General features: G+C 39.2%; 1 protein-coding gene across 6 annotated transcripts in view; it reads right to left on the reverse strand.

Moving 5' to 3' along the window:
• Positions 1-15395, reverse strand: part of LOC308260444 (phosphatidylinositol 3-kinase regulatory subunit gamma) — a gene marked incomplete at both ends in the record, with an annotated part of 130052 nt that overhangs the window by 31957 nt on the left and 82700 nt on the right. For all 6 annotated transcript variants that reach the window (XM_080691755.1, XM_080691753.1, XM_080691752.1 and 3 more), the window contains 3 exons: positions 396-576; positions 2438-2536; positions 5534-5642. In XM_080691755.1, coding sequence (XP_080547881.1) covers positions 396-576; positions 2438-2536; positions 5534-5642 — 389 coding nt within the window. The remainder of the gene's footprint in view (positions 1-395; positions 577-2437; positions 2537-5533; positions 5643-15395) is intronic.

The raw sequence follows: 15395 nt of genomic DNA on the forward strand, positions 1-15395 counted from the left end.
GGTATAAGTGGGAAGCACAAACAGAAATATTTTATATAGAAATAAATACATGCTCAAACCAGGCATGGTGGTACATGCCTATAATCCCAGTACTTGGGAAGCTGAGACAGGAGGATCTTGGGTTCAAGAACAGCCTCAGTAAGTAGTGAGACTCTCATCAACCTAGCGAGACCCTGTTTCAAAATAAAAATAAAATAGGGCTGGGAGTGTAGCTCAGAGGTAGAATGCCCCTGAGTTCAATCCCCAGTACCAATATATAAATATATATATAAATACATTTAAAAATAAATACATGCTCAGATATAGAATGCCCATTGGTTCAATCTCTAGTAACACACACACACACACACACACACACACACACACACACACACAAAGAACTTCTAAAATCATACCTGTTGGTATCTGGACACTGGATACATAAGTTTCACGTCAAGCTTGGGATTGTACTGAGCAAGAGATTCATGATGATAGTGGTTAATGAGCTCCACCACAGAATTAAATGTCAGAGGATCAGAAAAGCCATATTTACCATCCCGATGATAGATCTTTATTAACTTATTATTGCCTCCCTTCCTGTGAACAAGACAACAACATAAGTTTTTTCCCCAAAAAATTATATTGAAGTACTACTTTCATACATATGAAAGTTTGGTTTACATAATAAACAACTCTTACTGTCTTATAAGGCTGGAGGCAGTGAAAAGGCATATAGAATGATGCTGGTGAAAGACTTTATATAAGCAGGGCATGGTGGTACACACCTGTAATACTAATACTTTGGAAGCTGAGATAGGATGATCACAGGATCAAAGCCTGTCTCAGCAATTTAGCAAGGCTCCCAGCAACTTAGAGACTGTTTCCAAATAAAAAATAAAATAAAATAGGGCTAGTGGCGTAACTCAGAGGTAAAATGTACCTGTGTTCAATACACACACACACACACACACACACACACACACACACACACACACGCACAGTATATATACCATCATATTTTCACACCTATTTCTTTTGCCCATAAAATACCTTGGTCATTAAAGATCAACATATCTACACAGCATTCAGCATCAACAGATTTAGCCCACAAAGTCATTTAAGAAAAATAAGTAAATTTTATCTTTTATTTTCTGACTAAATTTTCTTTTCTTTTTTTTTTTTTTTTTTTTTGGCGGTACTAGGGATGGAAACCAGGGGCATTCTATATCCAAGCTACCCCCACATCTGTATTTTTTAATCTTTATTTTGAAACAAGTTTTCACTGAGTTGCAAAGAGCCTCATTAAGTAGCAGAGGCTGTAGGTGAACCCCAATCCTCCTGTCTCAGCCTCCCAAATGCTGGGATTACAAGCATGTGCCACCATGCCTGGCTGAATGAATTTTCTAATTTAAATTCTGTCAGAGACCTCACACACACACACACACACACACACACACACACACAGAATAAATATGTGACAAATACCTATAATCCCAATACTTGAGAGACTGAGACAGAAGGATCACAGGTTCAAGGCCAGCCTTGGCAACTTAGTGAGACACTCAGCAAATTAGCAAGACCCTGTTTCAATACTTATTTATTTGAACTGAGGATTTAACCCAGAGGCACACTTGTATTGAACTCCAAACCATACTCCCAGTCTCACTTTATTTCTTATTTAGAAACAGGGTCTCACTAGGTTGCTCAAAGCCTTACTAAATTGCTGAGGTTGGCTTGGAACTTGTAATCCTCCTGTCTCAGCCTCCCAAGTACTGGGATTTTAAGTGTGTACCATCACTCTCAACTCCTATTTCAACATTTAAAAAATATAAAGAGCTAAGGGTGCAACTTGAAGGTAAAATGTCCCTGGGTTCAATCCCCAGGTACCACATACACATACAAAATCTGATGAACAAAAATGATATATATATTTTTTTGCAGTATTGGGGATGAAACCCAGGGACATTCGACCTCCAAGCTACACCCCCTGTCCTATATTTTATTCTTTATTTTGAAACAGAGTCTCACTAAGTTGTGGAGGGCCCAAATAAGTAGCTGAGGCTGTCCACAAACCGCGATCCTCTGGTCTCAGCCTCCCAAATGCTGGGATTACAAGCGTGCACCACCACTCCTAATTAGAAATGGTATTTTCAAAAAAGAAAAAAGCCAAACAATTAAAAATTATGTATCTAAATTAAGTAAAAAGCCAGATGTGGTGGCACACGCCAGTAATCCTAGTACTTGGGAGGCTGGGACAGGAGGATATCAAATTTGAGAACAGCCTCAGCAAGTAGGGAAATTCTTAGCAACCTAATGAGGTCCTGTTCCAAAACAAAAAATAAACAGGGCTGGGGGTATAGCTTGGAGGTAGAATATCCCTGGATTCAATTCCCAGTAAATAAAAATATAAAAAAATAACACTGGGAGGGCAGTAACCAAAAGGCTAAAAAATACTTACCTCAAAGTCAAAGTATAATCTCCCTGCATTTTTGTTGAGGCATCTCGGACCAAGAAGGTACCATCTGGCATATCCCGTAATTTGTCATTTACCTCCTCCCTAAAAAACAGAATTATAAGAAAAATGAAGGAAAAAAAACCCACTGTTGCCTTCACATGTTATTACTAAAACTAGCTGGAAGGTGTATATGTCTAAGGTTACAGAACCACGGAGGCCTTCTGAAAACATTCAGTTTCTCTCCCTAGATATGACCTGGCTGTTTCGTTATGTAATCTAAGAAATCCATATATCAGTTATCCAGAGAGGTTAATGCTTCCATTAAGCCTTTAGGGCTTTCATAGGCAGGTCTGAACTTGTAGAGTTTCAAGGAAAACCAGCAGCTGTTTAAAAAGAAGGTCATATTTAAGCAAGAGTGGCAGCTGTTGCTGAACAGAGAAGGGCACATTCACTTAAGTTCACAGTCTTTCAATATGACATTCTCTAATTTGAATGTATACTGAAAACAAATTCCTTCTGTAGAGTTAGTTTATGACTTTAAGGAACAACATCATTACACTCAAAGGCAAGACATAAAAGACTTGAATTACAGTCGAGCCATGTGATCTTAAAAACATATATATAAATGGCATTCATATTTAATAGATACCTTTTTTGTCCAATACAAAAATTAAAATGTGCCAGGTGTGGTGGCGCACGCTTGTAATCCCCGCGCTTGGGAGGTGGAGACAGGAGGATCGCGCAGGTTTGAAGCCAGCCGCGCTGACTTAAAAGACCCTGTTTCCAAATAAAAAAGTATAAAAAATAGGTCTGGGAGTGTAGCCTGGAGGTAGAAGGGTTTCCAGGAACCCCAGTACCACCAAAAAAAATAAATAAATAAAATGTTTTGGTCAATTTTAATGTAAAATACACTAAATCCCCTTCAAAAAATTAAACGACCCATCAAGTCTACTTATACCCAAAATAACTGAAAAGACTCAGATATTTATATATCAATGTTTGTAGCAGCATTATTCACAATAGCCAAAAGCTAAAAACAATCCAAATGTTCATCAAAACCACATGTCCAGATGAATGGAAAAACAAAGATGTGATATATAGATATAATAGGATATTAGTCCACCTTTGAAAGGAATCAAATACTGTCAATAACATGAGTAAATGTTTAAAATGTAATATAAGTAAAATAACCCAGCCATAAGTGGACAAATATTATTGGATTCCACTTATATGCAGTACATAAAGTAGTTGAATTCATAGAAACAGAAAACAGACTAGTGGTTGCTAAGGACTGAGGGAGGGGAGAAACCGGAGTTAACATTCAAAATGTACAGAATTCCTTTTGGAAAAAATGACAAAGATATGTAGATAGATGGTAGTGATAGTTGCACAATTATATATATGTACTTGATGCCAATAAAATGAACTTACAAATAGATAAACTGGTAAGGGTTTAAAAAAAATGAACTAAATACCACGTCATTATCCCACAGTAAGTGGGAGAGAATAGAGAGAGGAAAGGCCAAGGAATACAGCATTAACCTGGAACCTGATTTGGCAGAAATGAACAGGAATTTATTTATTTATTTATTTACTTATTTATTTATTCATTAATTCATTCCTTCTTTCCTTTCTTTCTTCCCTCTCTTCTTCCTTCTTTCATTTCTCCCTTCCCTTCCCTTTCTTTCTTCTTTTATGTGGTACTAGATATTGAAATAAGGTCATTGTACCTCTGAGCTACATCCCCAACCCTATTTATTATTTTTTATTTATAAACAGGATCTCAGCTGGGCGTGGTGGCACACGCTTGTAATCCCCGTGCTTGGGAGGCTGAGACAGGAGGATCGCGCAGGTTCGAAGCTAGCCTCAGCTGGTTTAAGAGACCCTGTTTCGAAATAAAATATAAAATAGGTCTGGGAGTGGGAGTGTAGCCCGGAGGTAGAAGGCCCCTGGGTTCCATTCCCAGTACCACCAAAAATAAATAAATAAATAAATAAATAAATAAATAAATAAATAAAATAATAAAAAAATAAACAGGGTCTCACTAAATTGCAGAGGACTTCACTAAATTGCTGAGGCTGGCTGCAAACCTGTGATCCTCCTCTCTCATCTCCCATGTACTGGAAATTACAAAGGAATTTCTAAAAATAAATAAATAAATAAAACAAGCCGGGCGTGGTGGCACACGCTTGTAATCTCCGCGCTTGGGAGGCTGTGACAGGAGGATCGCACAGGTTCGAAGCCAACCTCAGCTACTTAGTGAGGCTCTCAGCAACTTAGTGAGACTCTGTTTCCAAATAAAGTATAAAATAGGTCTGAGAGTATAGCCCGGAGGTAGAAAAGCCCCTGGGTTCTGCCCTCAGTACCACCAGAAAAGAAAGAAAGGAAGGAAGGAAGGGAGGGAGGGAGGAAGGGAGGGAGAGAAAGAAAAAGAAAAAGAGAAAGAAAGAAAGAAAGCCAGCCTCTGGGCTCAATCCTTAGTACTAAAAAAATAATAATAATACATAGAAATCATTAAAGTTTATGAGAGAAAAATAAAATTAAATAAAATGTAATATTCAAATTAAGAAATATATGTGTGAGTATATATACAAACACATGTATATTCCCCTTGATTCAAATTATCCAAAATCATATTTTAACCCAAAAAATAAATCTGACCTAGAGTCCTGTTTCTCAAAGTGAAGTATGTGAAATATCTACATCAAAAGCTCCTAAGGAAGCCAGGTGTGGTGGCTCACACTTGTAATCCCAGCATTCAGGAGGCTGAGACAGGAGGACTGAGGTTCGTGGCTAGCCTCAATTACTCAGTGAGACTCCATTTCAAAATAAAGAATAAGGCCAGGCATGGTGGCACACGCTTGTAATCCCCGCACTTGGGAGGCTGAGACAGGAGGATCGCACAGATTCGAAGCGAGCATCACCTACTTGGTGAGGCTCTCAGCAACTTAGTGCAACCCTGTTTCCAAATAAAGTATAAAATAGGTCTGGGAGTATAGCCCAGAAGTAGAAAGCCCCTGGGTTCCACCCCCAGTACCAAAATAAATACATAAAATTAAATTAAATTAAAAACTGCAATTGTAGTCATACTCTAGTTACCTGGAAATATCTCCCCAGTACCATTCTGCATCCTGAAGAGAAATGGAACTGTCCTTCATTCCATTCGTAACTGCTGAAGTCATTGGTTTGGGTGGCTTTGGTGGAAGAGCTAAAAAAAAAAAAAAAAAAAAAAAAATGAATGTTATTTTTCATATGTAAATTGTTGTTTCCTAATTTCCTCAGTTAGGAGCAGCTCATTATCCAAGGTACATTAAAATTCAAATAAAAGAGCCAGGAATATGGCGCACGCTTGTAATCCCAGCATTTGGGAGGCTGAAACTGGAGGATTGCTGTTCGCAGACAGCCTCAGCTACTTAGTGAGGCCCTCTGCAAATCAGTGAGACCCAGTTTCAAAATAAAAAATAAAAAATAGGACAGGGGGTATAGCTCAGAGGTCAAATGCCCCTGGGTTCCATCCCCAGACCCGCATAAAAAAAAAAAAAAAAAAAAGATTCAAACAAAAATCAATCAAATGAAGTATTTTAATGTTTAATGTTGGCCAAAGGAGTCCTTTTGGAACTCTACCAATAATTCTATAAAATGTAAGCTTTTAGACAATTTAGGGTTTTTCCTTCTTATAAAATACTTTTTTTTTTTTTTTTTGGTATTGGTGATTGAGTACAGGAGCATTCTACCTCTGAGCTACAACTCCAGCCCTATTTTATTTATTTATTTATTTATTTATTTATTTATTTATTTAGGTACTGGGGGTGGAACCCAGAGGCTTTTCTACCTCTGAGCTTTACTCCGAGACCTTTCTCATACTTTATTTGGAAACAGAGTCTCACTAAGTTGCTGTGAGCTTCACTAAGTAGCGGAGGATGGCTTTGAAACTGCATAATCCTCCTGTCTCAGCCTCCCAAGCACTGGGATTGCAAGTGTGCACCACCACAACTGGCTTTTATTTTTATTTTGAAACCTAGTTAGTCTCACTAAGTTGCTGAGGGCTTCACCAATCTGCCAAAACTAACCTCAAACTTGAGATTACAGGTGAGTGCCACCATACCTGGCAAATACTGACTCCTACTTCAACAAAAATTCACTGCCTTACAAAATAAAATGTGAAGTCCCTTCCTACACAAGTCATTCCAAAAGCTATTAAGTAATATATGACAGGAGAATTATATTAATATTATTGTATTGTATATTGGTAATTTGCTAAGAAACTATTTTTAAAATACCATACAAAAAAAGAAAAGTAACTGTATGAGATGGAGATGTAAATTTGCTTGTCTGTAGCAATTACTTAATTATATATCTGTGAATCAAAACCTCCTTTTGTACATCTTACATATGTACAAAAAGGAAGGCAGAGAGGGAAGAAAAGAACTCATTAAACAGGACTGAGAACACAGGATGGGATCACCAAGGGCTGGGCATCAGAGTATGAGTACATGAGGGTTCCACGCTTGTGAACAGTACAGCACAAGATGTCAGAACTTGAGCAGAAAAGAAAGGGGCCTCGCCAGGACAGCCTGGTGTGGTACTGAAGCAAGTAAAGGCAGGCGGGCTGTGGCCCAGGGCAGAGGCTTGACGCAGCATGTTGGAGGCCAAGGGGACAAACATACAATACTCAGGGCTAAAAGTAAAGGTCAGCGGTAGAGTTCACACTTAGCATGTCCAAGGCCTTGGGTTCAAACCCAAGCACATACACACCATGTGCACGTGCACACACACGCACACACACAAACAACAGTCACAATACTCAAGAGGTAGGCAATCTGATGCTGAGTGGGATAGGAATGAAGAGTTTCTACTTGGGTAGGGGGTAGGGAGTAGCAGAGGGAAGGAAGCAAGAGCCTGGCAAATACAACCTTTACCAAGCAATCAAAGTTAATATCCCAAGCAATGGTGAAATTGTGGCCCCTAATAGGATGCACTGCTAGGGATACAACAATACAGTGACTAATAATGAGGAAATACCAAACTGCAGTTGACATTCTACAACATAATTCATCTACAATCTTTATAAAATGTGAAGGTCATTAAAGTCAAGGAAAGACCAGGGAAACATTTCAGATTAAAGAAGACTAAAGAACCATAATAACTAATTGCAATGTGTAATTCTGGGATGAATCTTTTTGCTATAAAACTTGAATGAGATGAACAAAACTTGAATGAGATGTGAGGATGACAGATAATATTGATGATGTGGTAATCAGTGTTAATTTTCTGATTTTGCTGGCTATATTGTGGTTGTGTAAGAAAATATTTTTGTTTGTGGGAAATATGCACAAAAATGGTCATCATGTGGCCAGGTGTGGTGGCGCACGCTTGTAATCCCCGTGCTTGGGAGGCGGAGACAGGAGGATCACGCAGGTTTGAAGCCAGCCACGCTGGCTTAAGAGACCCTGTTTCCAAAAAATAAAAAAGGTATAAAATAGGTCTGGGAGTGTAGCCCAGAGGTAGAAGGGCTTCCAGGAACCCCAGTACCACCAAAAAAAAAAAAAAAAAAAAGTTATCATGTTGGCAACTTACTCTTAAATGGTACAAGAAAACAATTACTTAAACAGTACTTATAACTGTGATTGTTTCTGTTTGGGAGTATTGGAGACTGAACCAGGGATGTTCTACCTCTGAGCTACACCCCCAGCCCTATTTTATTTTTTTTATTTTGAAACAGGGTCTTACTAAGTTGCTAAGGTCCTAGCTAAATTATTGAGGCTGGCCTCAAACCTGCAATACTCCAATCTCCACCTCCCAAGTAAAGTACTAAAACTATATAGCTCTGAGAAGAAAACATAGTCTTAAATATTTGTGAATTTAAATTAGGTAGCGAGCCAGGCGTGGTGGCGCACACTTAAAATCCCAGCATTTGGGAGGCTGAGACCGGAGGATCGTGGTTGGCGGACAGCCTCAGCTACTTAGTGAGGCCCTGTTTCAAAATAAAGAATAAATATTGGGCAGAGGGTGTAGCTTGGAGGTCAAATGCCTCTGGGTTCCATCCCCAGATCCGCCAAAAATATAAATAAATAAATAAATTAGGTAGCGATTTTTAAAATATGACACTGGAAGTACAAACAGCAAATGAAAAGAATGGTGAAAAAGGCCAAATTGCCTCAAAATTTAAAACTTGCACCAAGAGCAGTGGCTGACACCTGTAATGGCAGGACTTGGCAGGAGGATCACAAGTTTGAGGCCAGCCTCAGTAATTTAGTGAGAATCTCAGCAATTTATGGAGATCCTATTTCAAAATAAAACATAAAAAGTGCAAGGGTTAGAAAACAGGAGGATGGCAGTTTCAAGGACAGCATCAGCAAAGTAATAAGACTCTCAGCAACCTAGCAAGACCCTTTTCAAAACAAAAAATTTAAAGAAGGTTGTGTGCATAGTTTGGAGGTAAAATGACTCTGGGTTCAATCCCAGTTATACATACAAAAAAAACAAACAAAAATGAAAAAAAAAAGCCAGGCATGGTAGCACATGCGTGTAATTCTAGTACTTGAGAGGCTGAGACAGAAGAAGGGCAGGTTAAAGGCCAGCCTCAGCAATTTAGGGAGGGCTTGTTTCTTCCTTCCTTCTTTCTTCTTTTTTTCTTTCTCTCTCTTTCCCTCCCACCCCCCCCCCCCACACTCTTTGTACTACGGATAAACCCAGAGACATTCTACCTCTATATTATATCCCCCAGCACGATATTTTTTTGTTTTTTGCCAGTCTGGGGATGGAACCCAGGGGCATTCAACCTCCGAGCTACACCCCCTGCCCCGTTTTTTATTCTTTATTTTGAAACAGGGCCTCACTAAGTTGCGGAGAGCCTCACTAAGTAGCTGAGGTTGTCCGCGAACTGCGATCCTCCGGTCTCAGCCTTCTGAATGCTGGGATTATAAGCATGAGCCACCACGCCTGGCTCCCCAACCCGATTTTTATTTTTTAGGATCTCACTAAATTGTGAAGGGCCTCACTTCAAACCTACGATCCTCCTATCTCAGCCTCCCAAGTTCTGGGATTTCAATCATGCACCACAATAACCAGCTTGGGAGGCCATTTCAAAATAAAAAATAAAAGAGAGCTGGGGTTGTAGCTTGAAGATAGAATATCTCTGGGTTCAACTTTCAGTACCAAAGAAGAAAGAAAAAAAAAAGACACAATCAAGCCACGCATTGGTGGCCAGTGCCTATAATCTCAGTACTTAGGAGGCTGAAACAGGAAAATTGCAGGTTTGAGGCCAGCCTCAGCAACTTTGTTTCAAATGAAAAATAAAATAAGTTTGGAGATATAGTTCAGAGGTAGAATCCCCGTGGTTTCAATCCCTAGTACCCCCACTCTGCCACACACACACAAAAGCAAACACCATCAAGAAAGTGATAAGAGCTGTGCATGGTAGTGCACACTGTAATTCCAGTGTTGGAAGGCTGAGACAGGAGGATCGCAGGTTTGTGGCCAGCTTCAGCTACTTAGTGAGGCTCTCCAAAACTTAGTGTGACCCTGTTTCAAAATAAAGAATAAAAAATAGGGCTAGGGGTGTAGCTCAGATGTAGAGTGCCCCTAGGTTCAATCCTCAGTACCACCAAAAAAAAAAAAAAAAGTGAAAACAACCCCACAGAATGGGAGTTTTTTTTGTTGTTTTTTTTTGTTTTTTTTTGGGGGGGTGGTACTGGGGTTTCTGGAAACCCTTCTACCTCTGGGCTACACTCCCAGACCTACTTTATATTTTTTTATTTGGAAATGGTCTCTTAAGCCAGAGAGACTGGCTTTGAACCAGTGCAATCCTCCTGTCTCTGCCTCCCAAGCACGGGGATTACGAGCATGTGCCACCATGCCCGACTGGGAGGAAAATTTTGAAACTAGATCTGATATGATAGTTTTATAAATTTTTCTAACTATATATACAAATATATTTTATATTAATATAGATAAGAAAAATATTTAGAGATATCCCAGAGTTTTCTGCAGTGCTGGCCCTTCTGCCACATCAGCTATGGAATAGTAGTAGCCAGGGCTCTGACTACACCATAACCAGGGACCTCAGTTAGGGCCACCAACAAACAAGAGCACGAGCAAGCCAAGGCACAATGGGCACCTCGCCATGCAAACTAAGTTTATACAGGACATGACCTAAGAGGTGGGTGGCATTGCATGATAGTGCTTGGTGCCATGGAGCTGCTCAAGGTCACCAAGGTCAAATGAACCTTCACATTCATCAAGAAAAGGGTGGGAGCCAGGCATGGTGGCACATACCTGTCATCCCAGTACTTAGGAGGCCAAGACAGGAGGATAGCAGGTACAAGGCCAGCCTCTGCAATTTAGTGAGAGCTTGTTTCTCACGTGTGTGTGTGTTTGTATATGTGTGTGTGTGTTTATGTGTGTGTGTTATTAGGGATTGAATCCAGGGACATTCTACTTCCAAACTATACCTCCAGAATTGGTTATTTCTTTCTTTTCTTTTTTCTTTTTCTTTTTCCGTGTGTGTGTGTGCGTGTGTGTGTGTGTGTGTGTGTGTGTGTGTGTGTGTGTGTGTGTGTTTGCTGTACTGGGAATTGAACCTTGGGACATTCTACCTCCAAGCTACACCCCCATCCTGGCCCTATTTTATTTTTTCATTTTGAAATAGGGTTTCTCTAGGTTGATGAGAGTCTCACTACTTGTTGAGGCTGTCTTTGAATCTGCAATCCTGTCTCAGCCTCTCAAGTTACTGGGATTACAGGCATGTTCTGCCATGCCTGGCAACTGGATGTGTTTCTTATTTGGAAACACGGTCTTTCTAGGTTGCTAAGAGCCTCACTAAATTACTGAGTCTGGCTTCGAACCTTCAATCCTTCTGCCTCAGCCTCCCAAGTACTGGGATAGCAGGCATGCACCACCACACTCTGCTGATTGTTTCAAAGTAAAAAAATATAAAGGACTGGGGGTGAAACTCAGAGGTAGAATGCCCCTGGGTTCAACCCCCAGTATAAATGAACGGACGGACGGACGGACAGACAAACAGAAGGCAGGCAGGCAGGCAGGCAGGCAGGCTAGCTGGGTAGGTCAGTGGTAGAATGCCCCTGGGGTTCATTCCCTAGTACCACCAAAAAAGAAAAATAAGTTGGGGCTAGGCCAGGTGTGGGAGTACACACTTAAAATCCCAGTACTTTAAAGGCTGAGACAAGAAGATTGCAGGTTTAAAGCCAGCCCAACAACTCAGCGAGGCCCTCCACAACTTAGCGAGATCCTGTTTCCAAATAAGAAATAAAATCAAGATGGGCATTGGTGGCACACACTTGTCATCCCAGCATTCAAAAAGCTGAGACAGTAGGACCACGGTTCACAGACAGCCTCGGATACTTAGTGAGGTCCTTTGCAACTCAGTGAGACCCTGTTCAAAATAAAGAATAAAAAATAGGACAGGGGGGTAACTCAAAGGTTGAATGCCCCTGGGTTCCATCCTCATACCCTCAAAAAAAAAAAAAAAAAGAGAAAGAAAGAAAGAAAGAAAGAAAGAAAGAAGGAAGGAAAGAAAAGGAAGAAAGAAAATCAGGCTAGGGGTTTAACTCAGAGGTAGAATGCCTCTGGGTTCAATTCTCAATGCCACCAAAAAAAAAAAAGAAGTTGGGGCTTTAACTCAATAAATAAAGCATTTGCCTAGCGTGTGTCAGAGTTTCAGTGTTTCACAAATAAAAATAAATAATTTTTAAAATAAATAGATTATTTAGCCAGGCATGATGGTACATGCTTGTAATCCCAGCATTTGGAAGGCTGAGACAGGAGGATTGTGGTGGTTTGTGGACAGCCTGAACTACTTGGTGAGGCCCTTTGCAACCAGTGATACCCTGTTTCAAAATCAAGAATAATAAATAGGGCTGGGAGCTGGGCATGGTGGTGAATGCTTGTAATCCCAGAGGGCCTCTAAATTGCTGAGGCCCGGGAACCTGCAATCCTACTGTCTCAGCCTCCCAAATACTGAAATTAGAAATGTGTCACTAGTCCTGGCTAACCTTTATCATTAATCTAAATGTTTTACCTTCTCTAGTAGTTCTTCTTCACCCATTATGTGGACTGTAGAACAAACTGGACAAAATGTAATAAAAACGTATCTTTTAGAAAAGCACAGTAGTGCTTATCTATAATTTCAGCAACTCGGGGAGGCTGAGGCAAAAGAGATCCTATCTCAAAATTAAAAAAAAAAAAGGTATGGAATGTAATTCATTGGTAGAGCACCCCTGGCTTCAATCTCTAGTGCTGCAGAAAGAGTAACAGTGAAACAAAATAAAAAGGGCTAAGGTAGAGTTATGTGATAAAGAACCCCTAGGTTCAAAACCTAGTACCAGGCATGGTGGCACATACTTGCGATCTCAGTACTTAGGAGGCCAAGGCAGGAGGATTATAGGTTTGAGACCAGGCTCAGCAACTTAGTAAGACCCTAAGCAATTTAGCAAGACCCTGCTTCAGAATAAGAAGTAAAATAGTACTGGGAGTGTACCTCAAAGGTAGAATGCCTTTCAAACCCTAGTAGCAAAAAAAAAAAAAAAAAAAAAAAAAAAAAATATATATATATATATATATATATATATATAGCATAAAGTCATATGACCCAGCAATTTCATTCCTAATAACTTCCTAATCACAAAGAAAGAAGCAGATTAGTATCTACACATCTCACAAGATTATATTATAAATACATGTAAAGAAATTACAAATTACATTTACAATTACTTTTTTTGGTACTAGGGATGGAATCCAGGGGCTTTCTACCTCTGGGTTATACTCCCAGACTTATTTTATATTTTATTTGGAAATAAACTGCTGAGAGCCGCACTAAGTAGCTGAGGCTGGCTACGAACCTGCATGATCCTCCTGTCTCAGCCTCCCAAGTACTGGGATTACAAGCATGCGCCACCATACCACATTTTAAGAGAACTATCTTGAGAAAAAAGCTGGTTACAAGACTAAGATATCTCTTGAACCCTTGTCAAAATAGTTCTTACATTGTGTGCACACTGTAAGCTGAGTGATGAGTTAAATGAATGAGTATATATAAAGCCCACAGCACTTTGTTTCTATTTAGGAGACAATGGAAAATATTTTCAGAAATTACATTACAAATCTTTAACTATTAACAATACAAAAATATTTTAAATTCCATTTAATTCATATGGAGACACAAGAACAGGCGCACATGCACACACACACATATGCATAATTTGCGTTTTTACATACATATTTAAACATAAAAACATGAAAGAATAAAGAAAACAATTGGGATAAAGAGAAAAGCAGAGGAAAACACTATTATACACATACATATGTTTTCTTAAATTTTTTTTTTTTTTTGCAGAACTGGGGATGGAGCCCCGAGTCATTCTATCTCCGAGTTACATCCCCAGCCCCATTTTTTATTCTTTCTTTTGAAACAGGGTCTCACTGAGTCGCAGAGGGCCTCTCTAAGTTTTGCCCTTCTAATACAATACTAAGATTAGAAACATGCACCACCATGCCTGGCTTACTTTGATATGTTTTTATTCAAAAAAGGATTCACGGCTGATAGTGTAGCTTAGTGGTAGAGCACTTGCCTAGTGTGCACCAGGCCCTGGCACAATAAAAATAAATAAAACACACAATAAGATGGGGAAAAAAACTACTCATAACCACTAATTTTTGTTTTTGTTAAAACATATTAAGAAAGCTAGGCATGGTGGTGCAGGCTTATAATCCCAGCATTCGGGAGGCTGAGACCAGAGAATTGCTGTTCGCGGACAACCTCAACTACTTAGTGAGGCCCTCTGCAACTCAGTGAGACCCTGTTTCAAACTAAAGAATAAAAAATAGGGCCGGAGGGTGTAGCTCAGAGGTAGAATGCCCCTGGGTTCTATCCCAATACCACACCAAAAAATAAATAAATCAAAATAAATTATTTGAAAGTTTTTTAAGAAAGAAAATAATAATGATAATGTTGGGAATTATATATATATATATATATATATATATATATATATATATATAATCAGTGGTAGAGTGCTTGCCTAGCATGCATGAGGCCCTGGGTTTGAACTCCAGCACAGAGAAAAAGAGAAGTATTCAGAGGCTGCATCACTATAAAATGAGTTTTTCTTTGATCATAACCTATTACTAATCTATAAATGGTAGAATAAAGCGTTATATCAATGTTATAAATGTACTTACATTGATAACTGTAGTGTAATGTGATTATATAAGGTAATACTCCTGTTAGAAAATAGAAATTGAGGTATTGCAGGATTAAGGGGCCAAGATGAATATAACTTATTCTGAAGTAGTTGAACAAAAAGCAATATTGGCGCGGGGGGGGCACTCTTGTAATCCCAGCTCTTGGGAGAACTGCGACAGGAAGATCTCACATATTACCAAAATAATAATAATAATAATAATAATAATAATAATAATAATAAAGACTAGGGTAGTTCAGAGGTAGAATGCCCCTGGATTTAATCCCTAGTACAAAGAAGAAGAAGAAAGGAAAAAAAAAAACCCAGTGTGTCAGGCATGGTGGCACATACCTGTACACACCTATAATCCCTGTAATTTGGGGAACTGAGACATAAGGTTCACAGGTTAGGGGCAAGTCTCAGCAATTTAGCAAAAATCTCAGCAACTTGGCAAGACCCTGTTTCAAAATAAAATATAAAATAAGGCTGAGGAGTATAACTTAGAGGTATAACACACGTGAGTTCAATTCCTAGTACCATGAAAAAAAATCAATATTGTTTTATATAAAGATAAAGAATACAAATGATAAAGCCAAAGGGGTAAAATGTTAATGAGTGAACCTAGTTAAAGGACAGATGTGTGTTTTTGTATTTTTTGTAACTTTTCTACCAATCCCAGCCCTATTTTTTATTCTTTTTTAAATTTTTTTTTTTTTTTTTTGTGGGTCTGGGGATGGAACCCAGGGGCATTTGACCTCTGA

The sequence above is a fragment of the Muscardinus avellanarius genome (genome assembly GCF_963383645.1).
Source record: "Muscardinus avellanarius genome assembly, chromosome: 3".
Taxonomy (NCBI): Eukaryota; Metazoa; Chordata; class Mammalia; order Rodentia; family Gliridae; genus Muscardinus; species Muscardinus avellanarius.